The sequence below is a fragment of the Rhizophagus irregularis genome, chromosome 14 (genome assembly GCF_026210795.1).
Source record: "Rhizophagus irregularis chromosome 14, complete sequence".
Classification (NCBI taxonomy): domain Eukaryota; kingdom Fungi; phylum Glomeromycota; class Glomeromycetes; order Glomerales; family Glomeraceae; genus Rhizophagus; species Rhizophagus irregularis.
This window is the reverse complement of record NC_089442.1, coordinates 1,441,312-1,462,554: the sequence shown is the minus strand read 5'-3', so window position 1 is coordinate 1,462,554 and position 21,243 is coordinate 1,441,312. Positions and strand designations below refer to the sequence as shown.

General features: G+C 25.6%; 3 protein-coding genes across 3 annotated transcripts; all 3 read left to right on the top strand.

The window, feature by feature from the left end:
- Positions 1–1,221: 1,221 nt before the first annotated feature.
- OCT59_006000 (uncharacterized protein) lies at positions 1,222–2,761 on the top strand (the record flags this gene model as incomplete). Its single annotated transcript, XM_025332211.1, has 2 exons — positions 1,222–1,496; positions 1,594–2,761. The coding sequence occupies 2 exons, from the start codon at positions 1,222–1,224 to the stop codon at positions 2,759–2,761; spliced, it is 1,443 nt and encodes a 480-aa protein (XP_025175295.1).
- A 4,013-nt stretch (positions 2,762–6,774) lies between these two features.
- On the top strand, positions 6,775–9,317 carry OCT59_005999 (uncharacterized protein; the record flags this gene model as incomplete). The annotated part of the gene is made up of 7 exons (XM_025323544.2): positions 6,775–6,889; positions 7,165–7,922; positions 8,014–8,216; positions 8,289–8,902; positions 8,981–9,020; positions 9,097–9,164; positions 9,259–9,317. 7 exons carry the CDS (start codon positions 6,775–6,777, stop codon positions 9,315–9,317), a joined length of 1,857 nt encoding a protein of 618 aa, XP_025175294.2.
- Positions 9,318–14,630: 5,313 nt separating this feature from the next.
- Positions 14,631–17,553, top strand: OCT59_005998 (uncharacterized protein; the record flags this gene model as incomplete). Its single annotated transcript, XM_066140977.1, has 7 exons — positions 14,631–16,088; positions 16,162–16,364; positions 16,436–16,509; positions 16,777–17,058; positions 17,133–17,181; positions 17,267–17,358; positions 17,425–17,553. 7 exons carry the CDS (start codon positions 14,631–14,633, stop codon positions 17,460–17,462), a joined length of 2,196 nt encoding a protein of 731 aa, XP_065997814.1. The 3' UTR covers positions 17,463–17,553.
- Positions 17,554–21,243: the final 3,690 nt, after the last annotated feature.

Sequence of the window (21,243 nt, the reverse complement as noted above, 5' to 3'; positions counted from 1 at the left end):
ATTTTAATATTGCTATTATTTATTTTATTTATTCCCAATACATTGTATTTTTGTTAAAGTTTTTTCATGTTTTTGGCATTGTTCAACGGTTTTCTAGTGCTTTACTATCATTATTCATCTTTTCCAACAATCTGAAATTTTTGCAAACATTCTTTAACCATAGATGTCGTTTTGGTTTGTTATATGATTCTTTTAACAGTTCTTTAGCCTAAAAAATTTCTTTTGACATTATTAAAGATTAAAAATGCATCTGTATATGAAATTTATACGTAATATTAATATGCCTTGGTCGTGGATATAACATTTATGAGAATACTTAACTTTAATTAAGTCCAGTTTTGATAAGATTTCTATATTTATTGTTCCTTCACAATGGTACCATTCTAAATAGGTAGATGCGTCTCTTTGTTTATCTAATATAGGATGCTTTACTTGCCGTTTTCCAAGCTCAATTCGACAATTGCAATAATATAATATATGAAGAGAGTATTTTTTTTATTTTTATTCCGATAAACCATGAATAGCCATCACGGCATCACCTTCCGAAATAAGTGTTATTACAGAAAAGATGATAATTCAATATCAAGATCAAGATTTAACTCCACATTTTCACCTTCATAATGTTCGTTAGTATCATTTAGAGAAATTAAATAATTAATTATTGTGTTCAGATTGTTCAGTATTTTTTTTAAACGAGCAATTTTAAGTTTATCTCGGCAGTGCAAACATTTTTTTAAAGTAACACCTTTATCATTTAGAAAATTTTCATAGCTTTGACGAATATGACATCTTTTACAAGTTCTATTTTCCTGGTTTGACATTAGTAAAATAAGAAAGAAAAGAAAAGGGTTTATAGTGACGTGTTTGGCGAGATATTGATGAAAAGGTAAAAAGGTAAAAAATTATCAATTTGTAATTAATGTAACCGGAAATCAGTTCCCGAATCACGTGTAGCCAGCGAACCTATCCGGCTACCATTTTTTCTAGGTGACGCTAGGTAAGTTGGTGTTACAACGGTAAATTCATCACATTTAAATACTTTTCGACAGAATGACCCGATTTTAATTTGAAATGACGTTAATAATTATTAATAAGCTCGTAAGAAGTTAAAAGGTCTAACTTTTGATTATATTATTTAAATACTAATCAATTTTTCTTTGTAGCTTTTATTTTATTACAAATATAACGCAATACTTGATTTTTTTTTTTTTAAAAAAAAAAATGAATTCGAGATTTCATTCTGACCTTTCAAAAGATCTTTTGTTAATGTTAAATGATAAAGAAGATTATAATGTAATTATTCAAGTTGGAGAAAATCATAATATGAAAGAATTTCGTACTCATTCAAATATCTTAAGAGCTCGTTCACCTTATTTTAAGAGTGCACTTTCAGCTAAATGGACTACTAAAAGGAACAATAATAATTCTACAAAGAACAATATTATTGAGTTTAAAAAACCAAATATTGATCCTAAAGTTTTTGAAATTATTCTTAAGTACGTGATATTTTTAATAAATATTTGATTGATTTTAAATAAAAGTCATTTTGATATAATTAATCCTTTTTTTTTAATTTAATAACAATGATAAAAGGTTTATTTATACGGGTGAAGTGGATTTATATAGGCAATCGGGCGAAAATATCCTTGGAGTTTTGGTTGCATCAGATGAACTTCTTCTCAAGAAATTATTTGATCACGTTCAAGATTATTTAATTGAAAGACAAACAAGCTGGATTAAACAAAATTTTGTTCATGTCCTCCATACGGTCTTCAAAATTCCCAATTGTGAGAGATTGAAAGATTATTGTCTTGAATCTATTTGCGCAAATCCTCAACCACTCATTACTTCAGAGGATTTTTCATTACTTGATAAAGATATTCTTCATAGCTTGCTTGAACGAGACAATTTGAATCTTGAAGAAATTGTTGCCTGGGATTGTTTGATTAAATGGGGTATTGATCAAACTTTTGGTTTAGGAAGCGAAAATAACGATAGAACAAAATGGGATGATGATGATTACGAAGCATTAAAGGAAACTATAAGTCAATTTATACCACTTATTCGATTTGTGGGAATTTCTCCTGCAGATTTTTATGATAAAGTTCGTCCTTATAAAGCTGTTATTCCTTATTATATTTATGAAGAAGTTACTGAATTCTATTATAAAAATGCCTTACCAAAGACCACAATTTTACCTCCACGATATGAGAAGACTCAAATCGAATCAAAACTTATTAAACCTAAACTTGCAGAGATAATTGCTAGTTGGATCGAAAGAAAAGACGGTAAAAATCTATCACCCCTATCATCCACGAAAACTTACAAGTTTGATCTTCTTTATCGTAGTAACCGAGATGGAATGAGTTACAAAACATTTCGTCTTAAATGCAAAGGCCAAGGACCATGTTTGGGATTAGTTAAAATGAAAAACAAAAACAAAATTTATGGAGGTTACAATTCACGTAACTTTTCGTATTCTAGAGTTGAATACTATAATCCGATTGGAAGTTTTATATTTTCTTTTGAAAATAGTGAAGATAATCATAATATGAAAATGAATCGTTTTAAAAGTGGCTTTTTTCCGCGCAATAAAGGATTTAATTTTGGTAATGCTATTTATATGAGTGGTCGATACGTACATTTTGATAGTAACCATGATAATAAAATTAGCAATGTATTAGACCTAGTGGATGTGAAGGATGAATGTATTCAATTTATTCCGGAGAATGTTGAAGTCTTTAAAGTAACTACTTCTTGATAGTGTTTATAATATATTGTATGTATTTTCTTTAACTGAATTCTTTATTTTGGTAGATAGATATAATAATACGCATTTTATGTAATAGTGTAGTAAATAGTAAATAGCTAAATAGCGTAGTACATGATGAAGAAAAATTACAAATTTGTAAATTTTGCAACCTAAAAGATTTATTGACAAAGCATTTCTATCAAAATAAATCAAATATAATTATTATAAATGATGTAATTAATATTTATTTCTATATTTGACTGCCATTTCACTGAAATGGATTATAAGAATTAAAGTAGAGTTTGATGATGTCGCTCACATGCAAAATTTCATAATTTCATAACTTCACAACCGAATCGTGAATTTCCAATGTCAGATGACTATATTTATATAAAAATTTAATTTGATTGGATATACATTTCAATCGTTTCATTATTTATCCAATCAAACTTATATTGTAATTGAAATAGTTGATAGCTAATTTATTAAATTACTCAAACAAAAATACTTAAAAAATTGACTGACTATCTTCATATCAAAAATTTTAATTTGATCGGATATGTATTTCTATCGTTTCAAACCTATATTGTAATTGAAAATTTGAAATATTTGACAATAAATTATTAAATTTCTTAATTAAGCAATAAAAAATGACTTGTTTCTTATTACAAAGCTTCGAAAAAAAATCCCTTTAAATGTAAGACATAACGTCGATAGTAATAGTAAACAAAATTCAATTAATTATCTTAATCGATTTCATTTTGTTCGTTTAATTATGTAATTTTCTTACGATCGTACGGTATATTAAGAAGAAAACTTTCTCATGTTATTTTACATAAATTGATATTTAATTACCTATTTATAATAAATGATCGGTTCTGATAAACGCGTAATATATATATTTATATATTCGAAAAAAAAATTAAATTAGACTACTAAAAGGAAGTGTATTTTTAAAAGAAGTGAAATCGGATTTAAGATATGATCTTAATGTTAATGTATAATAAAGTACGCAATTTTTTAAATTAAAATATCTAAAGATCACTTTGATATAATTAATCCTTTTATTTAACAACTATAAAAAGCAAATGAAGAGGATTTTATCCAAACAATCAAACGAAGATATTCTTGAAATTTTTGTTGCTTCGGATGAACTTATTATTCTCAAGAGATCATTTAATGGAAATTATTTAATTATGTTTAAGATAACTTTAATGAAAGTAAACAAGCTAAATAAATTTTGTTCTTGTTATCTATGTTGCAATATAGTTCATAAGGTTATATAATTATTTTCATGTACTGTAGTTTATTTTCTATGATACAAAAACAGAGTTGTACATCTAGATTTTTGATTTTGGAAAAAAAAATATGAAAAAAAAATTAAATACTAATTTTTAGTTAAAAAATTTTGATATTTTTATCAATTTAATGTTTTCAATTAAAATAATTGATTTATTTTATTTTTTGATTAAAAAATATCATATTTGACATTTTAAACTTAAAAAATGTTATACTGTTGACCTCCCTTATAAACAACTCATTATGATCCTCACCCGTATTTACAGTAGTTAAGATATGACGTCTTTCATCTTGTTCCTATTTCAGATTTATGTGTGGGTGGTGTGTATGTTTGTGCATTTTCTTGCTTTTTCCTCTTCCCCCTTTCCCTTTCGTCTTCTCTTTCCCTTTCGGTTTCTCCTTCCTTTCCCTTTCGTTTTCCCTTCCCTTCCGTTTTCACTTTCCCTTTCCCTTTCGTTTCCCCTTAGGACTACTAGCACATTGTTAACTATATGTTTTAAAAATCCTTTCGATCATATTCCTTTTTTTTTGTAACAATGATAATTTGCTATTTTTCGTAATCAATTTTTTTTGTTTAATAATTGGAACCAATTTCGATCACGATTTTTTGAGGCGATTAAATTCCTAATTTTAATATGTTTCCTGCTCTAAATTTTAATAATTATTAACATAGATATAAAATAAGATAGAATAAATAACATCGAAAGTCAGATAAATATTTACCACTATCGTTATGAATTTCTAGAACTTAAATTTTGTGATGTTAAGCTAAATAATAAATAAATTAAATAAATTCATACAATTGGAATTATAATTTAAACAATGTATTTTATTATTTTTAATCATTAACACCTTTCAAAGTCTATATCACGGTTTTCAGCAAATTCTGATCCCAATTTCTTTGATGTTACCAATTACATTCTTTTTACTTCAGCTTGATTAAATTCTGCTTCTGAAAGCCCAATCGCCAAAAGTATCACGAATTTTTATTAATCATTAATATAGAGTGAAAACATTTTTTTTGCAAGGACATCGATTTGCGTCAGATGACACCGGCCTACATTATCGGCCCAATATCATAACACCTTAAATGTTTTGACCGGCATTACCAGGCAAGCCGTCATCTGATGACGTCAGCCGTCAGCTGACAATTGACGCAACAACATTTATAACGATAATTACCTTTATTAAGAGTTAGAACTTTCTGTTAAAGTATTTTCGGATTTTTCCATGGAATTTTAAGAATTTACTACAATACTACAGAAATGTCCGTTTAAAAATTTAGAAGTACTTTATCGAAAGGTTAATGCATAACGATAGCAGATAATCAGATAATCGCATTATTTGATTTAGTTAAGATGCACATGATCAACTAGTGGAAGTACCTTTTAAATATTGGCGTAAATTATTAAACATTTCAACATAGAAGATAATGATGGAAAGTACAAATTAATGAAAAAGGAAACAAAAAAAAAAGCCACTATTGATGTTGTCGAATTGGATTGACGAAGTAAACCTTCTTACGAATTTTCATTATAGAAGAAGTTTAGATGAAATCATTTAGGGAAAAATATAAAAAATTAAAATGTTCTACAATACTTGTAATTAAATTAAATTAAAAAATTGTGATAAAATTATTGATAATAATCATTTTTATTATTTTTTCTAATATTCATTTAGATAGAAATGGTAGTTCCCTATAAAAAATTTTATCCGTTATTTCTGTAAAAACTCCGTAAAAATGAGCCTTTCACGGATCCATTCATTGAACATGTAAATAATTCGATAAATTCCGGGATATAAGGTTATTAATTCCGGAAATATGAGCCTAAAGACGGAATATAAAAATGGATCGATTTTTTTTACAGGGTTTTTTTATTTAATTTGTTAAACTTGTAACAAAATTATCAAATAAATAATTTAAGTATAAAATGTAAACAAATTAGTTATAAGTAAAGAATATTAAAACAAGATTCAACTTTTCAAGTTGAAGATATTGAATTATTTAAACCCGGTTGAATGTATGTATCATTATGTACTGTATAAATTTTTAAGTTTATGTAAAATAGACTTATTTTTTTTAGAATAATAATTATAATAATAAAAGTTAATTACTTTTTCTTTCTTTCACCGAAGGTTGAGAATATTTATATCGACATCGATGAGTTGGCGAGTTCAAAAATACTGAAATTAACTACATAATTATTATATACTATTTTAAATTCACGAGAAGCTCCGAATGCATTAATTCAGAATTAATTTATTGCTCTTTGGAAATATTGCAGTTAAAATACGCTATATTGACTGATATATATATATATAGTTAAACGGGTTTGTATAAAATGCAAAAAAAGTTTTTTATATCGTTATTCAAATAGTTTTCTTCCATTTTTCTTTGCGTTTCTCCTTTTCTTTTTTTAATTAATCAACACCATCATATAATTACATTAATGCTTTTTTTCAGAACAAGTATTGTAGCATGAAATGTTAGACACATAAATAAAGTGAATATCATGAATTTACCCTTCGATAAAGCACTTCGAATACTTTCTGTAGTACAATAGTAAATTCTTAAAATTCCATGCATATGGAAGATCAACATCATACTTTCCATAGCACAAGCAGAAAGTTCTGTCTTTTAAAATCAGAAATTATAAATATGCTTGTAAATTTCCTAAATTTTTTTATTGCATTGATAGTTATTTATACTACATAATAATAAAATGGAACTTACCGTTACTAAGATATTAAATTATGATTCTTACAATCCAACACCGAAATTAAAATCTAGTCCCATACCGATTTCATTTGTTTCATTCAATGCGAATGATTGCAATTGTATTCATTGTGGAGACGAATATACTATGTCACCTTTTAGTCAATACTATTGTGAAAAATGCTTATTGTGCTACCTTGATAATACAACTTATAAGAATTTATATGTGGACGCATATATATTAGCGGAGAACTTAATATTCCCAAGCAATTTCTGCGGCATTCTTGAAAATTATTTGGCATACGTATTTCAAGTTCACTACATCTTTTGTTTTAAACAAATACCTAGTAATTATATATTTTTTAATATTAACAATCCCATTATAATTTATTCAAAGATGTAATTGAAAGTGAGAAATACTGTAAACAATGTGGAAAATCATTATATCAAGAAACAAATAATTATGATTATTATGAGGTCAAAATGTGCTCAGATTGCTATTTAATTTCTTCTGAATGTATAGAATCAACTTTGACTAAAAAACCTACAACAATTCTTTACCTACCATGGTGGCTAAATATTAATCGTTGCAATTCTTGTAACATGCCATTAAAATTTACATCAGACCGTCAAAAGTATTGCGAGAATTGTTTCACATTTTATATCGGATGTAGATATTGTTTAACAACAAATATTGTTTTTGGAATTACAAGTCAATCACAATGTAAAAAATGCAAAAGAGTATCTTCTATTATTTTTGACATCACAAAAATTAGCAGTGGAAATAGTGATTTAGATGATTTTCTCGATAATTCAAGACTTGAAATCTACAATCAATTGAAATTAACTGAGTTTACTGATAAAATAAAGAATATTGTCAATTATTTCATTCCAAATAAATTATTTTCCTCTATTTACGAAAATTTCTCTTGTTTTAACAGTAAAGTAGGAATATCGATGGAATGGATATCATATTCTCAATTTATAAATGTAAAAGAGATAGCAAGAGGAGGATTTGGTATTATATACCTAGCAACTTGGCTAGATGGCTCAATAGAAGATAATTATTATAATCGAGTGAGACACGGTTGTGAAACTGTCATTTTAAAAAAATTCAAAAATTCTCAAGATATTAGTAAATATTTTTTAAATGAGGTAATTATTTAAGTATATTACAATATTTATATTATTTTTAAGTTTTTATAAAAAATAATTTAATTTTATCTTTGATATTTGAAAATTATAGTTAAAATCCAATCAATTTTGTTATAAATTTGAACAACATATTATTAGAACTTATGGTTTTACAAAAGATCCTAAATTTGATGATTATATATTAGTTATGCAATATGCATCAGGAGGAGATTTACATAATTGGATACAAGAAAATTTTCTAAGAATTACGTGGAGTAAACAAAAATTAGTTATTTTATGGGAGATTTCGGAAGGGTATTTACATTAATATATATTTATTATACTCATTTATAAAAATTCTAATTTACTAATTATTTCTTATTTTAGACTTGAGACTATTCATAAAGCAGATTATGTGCATCGCGATTTTCATAGTGGAAACATATTATTTAATTTGTCAAATAAAGTAGGACATCAATGGCAAATTGGAGACTTAGGATTATCACAACCTGCAAATAGCACTTCCAATAATGAAATATATGGAGTAATACCTTATATTGCACCTGAAATATTTAAAGGGTCTCCATTTTCTAAAAAATCTGATGTTTATTGTATGGGAATGATTATGTGGGAACTTACAGCAGGCTGTAAACCTTTTGCTAATGTTGAGCATGATTTCATATTGATTTTTAAAATTCTTGATGGAGAACGACCTGAAATTACATTAGATACACCAGAATGTTTTGCTAATTTAATGAAAAGTTGTTGGGATCCTGATCCTGAGAAAAGACCTTCCATGAAAGAAGTTCGTAATACTTTGGTTAGTTGGTCTTTAAGAAATATAAATATCGAACAATTTATTCAAGCAGAAATAAAAAGAAAAGAGTTAATAAAGTCAAAGAAGCTTCCTAAGTTTATTAATCCACATTCAAAAGCTATTTATACGAGTAGATTATTAAGCTTTTTTATATCTAAATGTTCGTCCATTTATTCTTCAAAAGGTATTTGCTAGAATAAGAACTGCCCGTAAGTAAAATACTAATAATTAATTTTTAACCGAAAATTTTAAATTTCTATAGATTATATTTCAAATGAACTGGACTTTGACATAGACATTAGGTATTTATAATAAAAAAAATTTCATCATTACATATTTTAAATTCAAACAATTTAAAACGTAATTTTATACTAGTAGTAGAACTAACGCACTTGGAATTAAACGAAAAATTGAAGATATAAATATTGATTTTCATGAAAATAGTGGTAAATATTAACTAGGAAAATTATTACTAATTACATTTATTATTTTATTTGTTTATTTGTTTATTTTTTTTTTTTAATTTAAAATTTAAAATAGGAAAATCCATTAAGATTAGTTCTAGTTATTCAAGGACTTCTCTCACAGACCGTAAATAGAAAAAATGAAGTGTTAACCTGTAAAAAAATTCTGAATACTTCTCTTTTTACGATTTGTATATAAAACTTTAATATGAATTATAAATCTGAAATTAAATTAACAATATTTTATTATATTTTATTATAAAAGTATATCAACTCATAAAATAAATTCATTAATTTAAAGATTATGGTTAATGTTTTTTTAAATGGCATTTTTTTTAGTTAGCAGAGGTTTAAGATATATTTATTATGCGAACACGTTCCCTTATATTATAATTAGAACAGCTGAATGCGTTTAATTCTGAATGAAATTGTTATGGTTTTATTATCATTTTCAAAAAATTATGGCAAGTTTAGTCGTAAACAGAGAAACTAATTGTATCGTATACTTTTAAGTTTAATAAAACTGAAACAAAGAAAAAAAAATTATATATCCTGAAAAAATATATAAATTTCAGTCGTGTTGACTAGATAAATCACGTGTAAATATACTGTATACTAAAAGAAATTCAAATGACAACAAAATCTGGTGCAAATCGTCACACGACATTCATTAAATCATGACGAAACTTATTTTTTCATAATTTCTTTTGACAATGATTTTAATCAGAATGAAAGATAGTACAATACATAGTTTACTTCATCACAGATATCTTGTAACGGGGAACATCATTTTGCCACTTAATAATTTAAAACATTTTTACTGAATTCTTAGTAAGAAGCTAAGAAATAAATCAAAGATCATAAAATTAAATTCAATTTTTCTCTTATTTATTCATTTTATATAAAAAAATTTTTATATAAAAAAAATCATCCTTCTATACAATTACGCTAATACCAAGATGCTTAAATATCGCATGTTGTCCTAAAAACCTCAATTTCCATTGGAACAAATTTCGTCATATTTGAATGTATGACGTTATTATCATTATAGGCCAAATTATTAACAGATATATTTTGACCTTTCATACGAAAAGTATTAGTAGGATCAAAATCACCACAAGATTTATCTAATATAATATTATAATTCATACGACATATTTTCATATTTTTAATATCAGTATCATTTTCAAAAGAAAATATAAAATTTTCAGTTGTACAGTCCCATACGTCTTTTGTAAATATACCTGAATAATATTCCCCATAGATTTTCGCCAAATTTTGCGTAGGTAATTTAGGTGTTTGTATATCCGGATTTAATACTGATCGCGTATTACAAGTATCAAGATTATTCTCACTTGTTGATTGAGTCAAATTATTTGTTGATGGTTTGATCAATATTAAACAAGGACCTTTGTTCATACATTTACTACGAAATTTCCTAACATCAAAACCGTCATTTCTTCCAGAATAAAGTAAATTGAAATTGTATCGCAAGTCATTATTATTGCGAATAGCCTTTGCATCTTTTCCTTCAATCCAATTAGCTATTACATGAGCATGTACCGGTTTAATAATTTTTGATTCAATATCTAACTTTGCAATTCGTGGTGATGAAATAGCTGAATTTACTGGTAAAGTACCTTTCATATGAAATTCTATAAATTCTTCATAAATATTGTTAGGAATAATGGCCTTAAATGGTCGAACTTTATCAAAAAAGTCTGCAGAACTAATTTCAGAGAATCGAATAAAAGGAATAAATTGACTAAATGTTTCTTTTAATGCTTCAAAATCATCATTCCAATTGGATTTATCCTTATTTTTACTTCTCAGACTGGGAATTTTTTCAATACTCCATTTAATTAAACAATCCCAAACAACAACTTCATCACCTAAAAAATCATCTCGTTTAAGTAATTCACATAGAGTATTCTTTTTGAGTAATGGAAAATCTTCAGATTTCATGAAATATTTTGAGTCCTTTAAGATCTCCATACAATAATCCTGGACCACATTACAATTAGGAAGTGTGAAAACCGTATTTAAAACGGAAATAAGATTATCTTGAATCCAATTTGATTGTTTTTTAATTAAATAACCTTGTAATTTATAAAATAATTCTTCAAGAAGTAATTCATCAGTTGCGATTAATAATTCAAAAATAAGTTCTCCTGATTGATTAGTTAATTCTACTTCACCTTTATAAATATAACTTAATTGAAAAAAAAAGTATGTTAACATTTTTTTTATTGTTAAAAATTTTTAAATTATTAAATTATTATAACTCTTACTTGAGAATTATTTCGAAAACAGCAGGATCAATATTTGGTTTTTTAAACTCAATCATATTATCTTTTTTAGTAGTCCATTCGATAGATAATGCTCTTCTAAAATAATTTGAACGAGCTTTAAGGATACTTGAGTGTGCAAAAAATTCTTTCATATTTGAATCTTCTCCAACTTTAATGATAGCATCATGATCATTTGAATCTTTTAACATTGATGAAAAGTCTCTTAAAAGAACGTCATGAAGATTTATAGACATCTTTTTAAAATTATTATGTAGAGTATACGTATTTAAGGATATCGATAAAAGTTGTGTAAATAAAAAAAGTAGAAAAAATACAGAGTAAAAAAAAAAATATTATTGCGATCTGAATATATATATATAGAAACAAAGGTTACACAACGTCTACCGCGTAACCGCGTAATCGACCAGTGACACAACGCACACGACGCGTTAATTATCTAAATTATTATATTCAAGGCAAATAATATAATAATAATAATTATTATTAGTGAAGATATTAAAAATATGAAATTAAGTCGTGTAAAAAAATTTTCTATTTATTGTGGTGCTTCAGGTTTTAATTTTGGTCATGGTTCATTACTATATATGAATAATTAAAAATTATATGCTAATAATTCTCATGGTACAGTAATTAGTATGAACTTTATTTAAATATAGATTATAGTCATAATTATTTTAATATTAAAGAAATTGAAACATTTTTGGTAATAAAAAGATGATTAAAAATAAAATAAATAAAATTAATTGTTAAAATCATAAATAAATGTTGTTATAAACCTTTTCGAATTTTTGCGTTCGTGATATTGTTCCACGTTATGTATTCCATATTTTTCCATAAATGTAACATATTTTCAAAATTTATAATGAAATCATTAGACTTGAATTTTTGTTTAACAGTAGTCTCAGAATACAATGAGAAGATTCTTATAGGAATGTTCTATAAAATTGTGACCCGTCTAATAAGCACAAAAAAGGTGATCCAAATAATGTGTAGATTTTTCCTTTTTTTGGATAATGACAGCAGCATTATGTAACTTGAGATACGTAGAACTAATAGTATATTTCTCGGATATAGGCGAAACAGTTGCATGACCGTATGCAAAATTTCATTTAAGAATAAATTTCACATTCTTTTCAAAGTTGACTTTCTACGTGGAATTCTGACAAGAATTCTTAATCTATAGCTCAATTGGAAATAGTTATTGTTTTTCTAAAATATTTTATTTTTTCATTTGAAAATAGTGAATATATTAAAAATATCGTGTAAAGAATTTTTCTAAAGTATTTATTGTGGTGCTTCAGGTTTAATTTTAGTCATGGTTCTTTATATGCGAATAATCAAAATTATATGCTAATAATTCTCATGGTAATTATGAGCGTTATTTAAATTATTTAAATATAAATTATAGTATAATTATTTTAATATTAAAGAAATTGAAACATTTTTAGTAATAAAAAGATGATTAAAAAATAAAATAAATAAATTCAAAATTGTTAAAATAAAATAAATAATGTTATAAAAATTTTTCGCTGATGACAATCAAACAATTAAATTTTTTTGAAATTCTCGTTGAGAATAATTGATAATTTTTTCACAAAGAAAAGAGGCTTTGAATTAAAAAAAAAGTTTTCTTTTTTTGATTTGAAGTAAATCTTGAATGAACCATATTATATAGATTGTGATTATCATTGTTCCACGTTATATATTCCATATTTTTCCATAAATGTAACATATTTTCAAAATTTATAATGAAATCATGAGACTTGAATTTTTGCTTAACATAGTAAGCAGTCTCGGAATGTAAAGAGAATATTCTTATAGGAATGTTCTATAAAATTGTGTCCCGTCGATCCACTAATACTCCTCTAATAATCGATGATAGTTTTATAATGGGCATTATAAGCACAAAAAAGGTGAACCAAATAATGTTAAATTTTCCATTTTTTTAGATAATGCCAGCAGCATTACGTAATCATTCTGAGATGCAATAGTAAATGGGCGCCGATCTCCATTTATATATTTCTCGGTTATAGGCGAAACAGTTGCATGACCGTATGCAAAATTATAAATTTCACATTCTTTTCAAAGTTGACTTTCTGCGTGGAATTCTGTTAATCTATAGCTCAATTGGAAATAATTATTGTTTTGCTAAAATATTTTATTTTTTTCATTTGAAAATAGTGATATATTAAAAAAATGAAATTAAGTCGTGTAAAAAATTTTTCTAAAGCATTTATTGTGGTGCTTCAGGTTTTAATTTTGGTCATAGTTCATTATGTGAATAATCAAAATTACATGCTAATAATTCTTATTTAATATTAAAATAATTATGACTATAATCTATATTTAAATAATTTAAATAACGTTCATAATTACCATAAGTTGAAACATTTTTAGTAATAAAAAGATGATTTAAAATAAAAGAAATAAATTAATTGTTAAAATAAATAAATGTAGTTAAACATTTCATCGGATATAAAAAAATTTTCGTCGTCTATTATTATACAAAATAATTATATGAAGCGATTGAAGCGTCATACTAACTAATGCATAATTTGTATAATTACAAATAAATCAAATTTTTGCGTTTGTGGTACTTTTACGTCCTCTGAAAAAAACTGTTATATACAGTATTCCGTATTTTTCCATAAATGCACGATAGAAAATTTATGACAGACCAAATTTTTTGCTGATCATGTGGCAATCTCGGAGTATATAACGAGAATATTCCGTCGATCCTATAATAACAGTTTTAGGTGGCGTTATATGCACTTCTCTGACGTTATATGCACTCCTCTAATAACTGTTTTATAGCACAAAAATAAATGTGTAGATTTTTCCTTTTTAGATAATGCTAGCAGCATTACGTAATTCTGAGATGCGTAGAACTATTAGTAAATGGGCGCCGCCTATTTATATATTCCTCGGTTATAGGTGAAACAGTTGCATGGCCGTATGCAAAATTTCATTGAAGAATAAATTTCACATTCTTTTCAAAGTTGTGTCTTTCTGCGTGGAATTCTGATAAGAATTCTTAATCTAATTGATCAACAGATTGTTCTATCTTAACGTACCAATAGTCAAAAAATTATAAATATGTCGTAGTTTTTCTTATTACATTTTATTATAGCATAAAATGGATCTTGTAAAGAGATTAAATGATTTTGACCCAACTCCAAAATTAAAATCTAGTCCAATGCCAATAAATTTTATTCCTTTTGATAATCATGAAAATAATTGTTGCATTTTTTGTGAAGAAGACTATGATCGTGCGCTTTTTTCTTATTGGCAAAAATATTGCAAAAATTGTTTATTATGTTATCTTACTAATATAACAGATAATAATATGTACTTGGATGCACATCATACAATGGACTTAAAATGTAGTGAACATGAAATTAGGACAAAAGAACCACAAGTAATTCAAGAATGTTGCAGGAATTGTTTGGTAGTATTATGTTTCAAACAAATTTTTAGTACCGTTATTTCTGGTTTTTATTCAAATGAAAATTTATACAATAGTGTAATCGAAATTGAAAAGTATTGCAAACTGTGTGGAAAATCATTATATCAAGGAAATGATAATTTCGTGAAGAAATTCAAATTATGTTCGAACTGTTATCTAATTTCTTCTGAATATATAGAATCAACTTCGGCCAAAAAAAATATTCTAATTATTTATTTACCATGGTGGCATAACATAGATCGTTGTAATGCTTGTAATTTAGATTTAACATTTACGTCAGATTGTCAGAAATATTGTGGGAAATGTCTTATATTTTATACTGGATGTAGATATTGCTTAACAACAAATATTATTTTTGGATTAACAACTCAATCTCAATGTAAAAAATGCAAAAGAATATCTATCATTTCTGATCCCACAAATATTTTGAATGAAAATAATAATGAAAATAGAAAATTATATGATTTTACTCACATATCTCACATATCTCATTGTAAAGCTTGTGGCAAATCCTTAACACTTATATCAGAATGCCAAAAATATTGTGAGAATTGTTTTATATATTATATTAAATGTAGATATTGTTTAACAATAAATAATATTTTTGGGCTTACAATTCAATATCTATGTAGAAAATGCAATAGAAAATCTATTGTGAATATTTTTAGTGGAAACAGTGAATTAGATGAATTTCTCTTCAACTTATTTCCTGACACGCATTTTTGCGTTAATATGAATGCAAATGAGTTTATAGACGCAGACGAGTTTATAGGCGTAGATGAGTTTATAGACAAAATAAAAAATATTGACAAATATTATTTTCCATCAGAAATAAATTTAACTATTCGTTCTATGTCTCAAAAATACATAAATAATCGATCAAAAAACTTGAGGGATCAAATAAAAAAGTTGAAGGATCAATCAGAAAAGTTGAAGGATCAATCAGAAAAGTTAACGGATCAATCTAAAAAGTTGATAGAGTGGATATCATATTCTCAATTTACAAATGTAGAGGAAATAGCAAGAGGAGGATTTGGCATCATATATTGTGCAACTAGGGATAAAAAAAGTGTCATTCTAAAAAAATTCAAAAATTCTCAAGATACCAGCAGATATTTTTTAAATGAGGTATTACAAATCTTTGTATTATTCATTTTATAGAATAACATAATTTTAATCTCTGATAATGAATTTCTTTTAGTTAAAATCAAATCAAAATTGTTATGAAATTAAGCATCATATTATTAGAGTTCATGGCATTACAAAAGATCCTAAATTAGGTGAATATATGTTAGTTATGCAATATGCACCAGGAGGAGATTTACATAACTGGTTACAGAAGGAATTTGCAGATATTACATGGAATAAAAAAAAACTAGCTATTTTGTGGCAAATTTCAGAAGGGTATTTATTGAACATAAATAAATAATTCTTGTTATTCATAATTTCTAATTTATTAATTATTTTTATTTTAGACTTGAAACCATTCATAAAGCTGATTATATACATCGAGATTTTCATAGTGGAAACATATTATATGATTTATCAAGTATAAAAAGACATCAATGGCTAATTGGAGACCTAGGATTATCACAACCTGCAGATAATACATCGTCAAATAATGAAATATATGGAGTGATACCTTATGTTGCACCAGAAATATTTAGGGGATCTGCATTTTCTAAAGAAACTGATGTTTATTGTATGGGTATGATTATGTGGGAACTTACAACAGGTTGTAAACCTTTTGCTAATGTTGAACATGATATCAATCTGATTTTTAAAATCCTTGATGGAGAACGACCTGTAATTACAGAAGATACACCAGAATGTTATGCAAATTTAATGAAAAGTTGTTGGGATCCTGACCCCAAAAAAAGACCTTCTGCGACAGAAATTCGTAAAACTTTTGGTAAATGGTTTTTTAAAAACAAAAACATCGAACCATTTAATCAAGCTGAATTAAAAAGAAGAGAGTTAATAGAATCACAGAAACTTGGTCCTGAATTTGCTAAAAAACCTCACCCAAGAGCTATTTATACGAGTAGACCACTAAGCTTTTTCATTTCTAAATGTTCATCGATTAATTCATCACAAGGTATTGTCTTAGAAAAATTTAAAAATTAATCTTGGTAACTTAAAATGTTAACCAAATGCATTAAAATTTTTTAGGCTATAGTTACATTTCAGAAGAACAAGGATTTGATATAGACATTGAAAGGTATTTAAAGTTAAAAAATTTTTTTTGGAAAAAAACCAATATTATTAATTATTTGTAATTTAATTGACGGACATCCAAATGCAAGTTATACTAGTAGGTCCTTAAGTGTACCTGTAACTTCTTTAGGAAAGCGAAATATTGAAGAATTAAATATAAAAGAGACTAATAATGATAGCGGTAAATGATTATTTATTCATAACTATTGATTTATTCAAATATACTTATTTTTTTAATTTTAAATAGGGAAACATGTTAAACTCGTGCATAGAAATATAGAATGAATCAATAAGCATACATTGTTTTAAGTTATTTAATTATTATCATATATAAATTATTTAGTGTTTATAAAATGAATAAAAGGATATTAAATGTAATGGAGCGTTATAGTGTTATTTATGCAGCATTATATAACTTCAAAAAGTATTTATATTATTAAATCATCTAAAATAAATTTTTCTTATTTTCGTACGATGATTTGGATAGGATTTAGTCATGTGATAATTCTGCATTTTATTTATTTATTTATTTTATGTCAAGCAGGAAATTGCCTACTGAGGTCATTACAATTCAGAAGAAGAGAAAGAAGCAATATAACAGGAATTTACCACCCAAAGTCGATTCAAAATCGAAATCAGGCTCTCACTTGTGTTTAAAGAAAAACCAGTTTGAACCCTAATCCGTCCGATGAGGAACAAAACAAATAATAATAAAAAGAAACCTAGCAGATAGAACATAGTAACAAATTATAAAAAGGAAGACCATATCGATAGAAACGACAGATTAGAGAAGTAAAATGGATCAAAATTAAACGTGGTAGATGTCTAAACATAAAATAAGGCGCGTCTATTATCAATTTATCAGAGTTATGAATAATATTATGAGAAATTAAAAATAAATGTTCAAAAAAAGTACTACTATGCAAAAAATTGGATGAAGTAAATAAAATGATAATAAAATCAGCCTGATTTTATTACGATAGTCGTGAAACGGACTACGATAAGGTGTATAGATTCTCGATTAAGGGATCGGCCAGGTAATTGATGCGCATTATCACTATTTCTGCGAGAATAATTTTTGAAATCGGCTTTAGTAATACCATTATTAGTTTTCCATTCTTGATAATTCTGCATTTTCTTAATTCCAACCAACAAAAAAAGCTCGGGCACATGATATAAAGTGTGACGTCTAAATTTTGATTGGTTGATCTTGTGTAACATTTAACGTTGAAAAAAAATAACTTTATAGTAAAAAAATCAATAGAAATAAAATAAATTTTTTAAGTTTTAAATAGTTTTATTATGTTTTTTATTGAATAATACTGTAAATAATACAGAAAAATTTTTACTTGAATATATAAGAATTTTTTTTCTCTGTTTTTAATTCTCTGTATAGCTGATAAAGTAACATATACCTAACTAAAAATATACAAACTTTAAAAATTCCAAAGAAACGTAAAATATTAATATAGTTAATAAAAAGAAATAAATCCCTATGAAAAAAAATCATCCAATTTTTGTACAATATTTGTTCAAGTCCGTGTGGAAATTGTACAATTATTGCAGATTTTTGGATAAAAATAGCTATGAAGTTTTTCAAAGCATATTAAAAGTATGCAATTTTTGTACAACTTAAATTTAAGATATAGAAAATGTTCAATTTTTGTGTGATTTTTATACAACTTAAATTTAGGATACAGAAAACATTCAATTTTTGTACAATAAAAATTGTGATTATTGTACAACCTGAAAATAGACTTAAATTTAGGATACAAAAAGCAATTTTTGGGTAATCCTACTATACTACTTTCCATCTTACCTGTATGGTTACATTTGACCACTTTTAGGGTCGAATAGACCACTTTTAACCATTACAAATAGATTTTCCTAAGTAAAGTGATTTATGCAGTAAGGTTACATAAAATTCAACTGCATATTTGCTTATAAATGGGCATTTTCTGGACCCATTGGTGAAATTTTTGTATCATCTTGTAACTAAAAAAAAGTCAAAAACTTTTTATTAGGTTACACAATTAGTTCTGACCGGAATTATAATTTGGCCAGAATTATGCGGTAAAAATCAACTCTTAAAATTATATATGTTGATCACGTGATCTGATCGTCAAAATAAATATGACGACGCGAAATGTTTTTGTTTATGTTTTTTTAACCTTTTAACTTTTCTTCAACTTTCTTTTAAAATATCAGGTAAGAAAAACTTGTGTTCTTTATCTTTTTATTTTCCTAACTTTTTACATTTTAATGTTACTAACTTGCTTTCTTCACTAACTTCATACTTTTTTTTATTACTAATACTAATAATTTACTTTTTAACACTACTAATTTGCTTTCTTCACTAACTTCATACTTTTTTATTTAATACTAATAATTTACTTACACTAATAATTTACTTTCTTCTTTGATAATACTAATTTACTTTCATGTTACTAACATACTTTATTTATTTTATTTTCTTACAAATTTTTATATTTATGATTATATCAAATTTAGTATTTTATTTATGAAATATTGTGTATATTTTTTATATTTTAAGTCAATAAAAAAAATTCATAATTTCACTTTATAAATTGCCTGTTATTACTGTAAAATTTAACCTATAATTCCTAAAATATGGCCTAAAAAAATTTGGCTCAAAAATCACACAATAATTGTATAAATTCAGGTCAAAAATAGGATAATTATTGAATGAATTACCATGCAATAATTGTGTGATTTATTGCAATTTTTAGCACAATTATTGTATGGTCAAATATACAGAAATCGTAGTGAATTTAATTGAATGATTTTTCAACAAAAATCACACAGACTTTTTTCATAGGGAATATAAAGAAAAGACAGTATTTATCAGTTATATAATATAGGTTTCCAAAAATAAAATGTACAAAGAAATAGTTGAATGGGTATCGACGCGCCCTATGAAAAAAGTCTGTGTGATTTTTGTTGAAAAATCATTCAATTAAATTCACTACGATTTCTGTATATTTGACCATACAATAATTGTGCTAAAAATTGCAATAAATCACACAATTATTGCATAGTAATTCATTCAATAATTATCCTATTTTTGTCCTGAATTTATACAATTATTGTGTGATTTTTGAGCCAAATTTTAGGCCATATTTTAGGAATTATAGGTTAAATTTTACAGTAATGACAGGCAATTTATAAAGTGAAATTTTTATTGACTTAAAATATAAAAAATATACACAATATTTCATAAATAAAATACTAAATTTAATATAATCATAAATATAGAAATTTGTAAGAAAATAAAATAAAATAAAGTATGTATGTTAGTAACATGAAAGTAAATTAGTAGTATCAAAGAAGAAAGTAAATTATTAGTGTTAGTAATAAAAAAAAGTACGAAGTTAGTGAAGAAAGCAAGTTAGTAACATTAAAATGTAGAAAGTTAGAAAAATAAAAAGATAAAGAACACAAGTTTTTCTTACCTGATATTTTAAAAGAAAGTTGAAGAAAAGTTAAAAGGTTAAGAAAACATAAACAAAAACATTTCGCGTCATCATATTTATTTTGACGATCAGATCACGTGATCAACATATATAATTTTAAGAGTTGATTTTTACCGCATAATTCTGGCCAAATTATAATTCCAGTCAGAACTAATTGTGTAACCTAATAAAAAGTTTTTGACTTTTTTTTAGTTACAAGATGATACAAAAATTTCACCAATGGGTCCGGAAGATGCCCATTTATAAGCAAATATGCAGTTAAAATTTGTGTAACCTTACTGCATAAATCACTTTACTTAGGAAAATCTATTTGTAATGGTTAAAAGTGGTCTATTTGACCCTAAAAGTGGTCAAATGTAACCATACAGGTAAGATGGAAAGTAGTATAGTAGGATTACCCAAAAATTGCTTTCTGTATCCTAAATTTAAGTCTATTTTCAAGTTGTACAATAATCACAATTTTTATTGTACAAAAATTGAATGTTTTCTGTATCCTAAATTTAAGTTGTATAAAGATCACACAAAAATTGAACATTTTCTATATCCTAAATTTAAGTTGTACAAAAATTGCA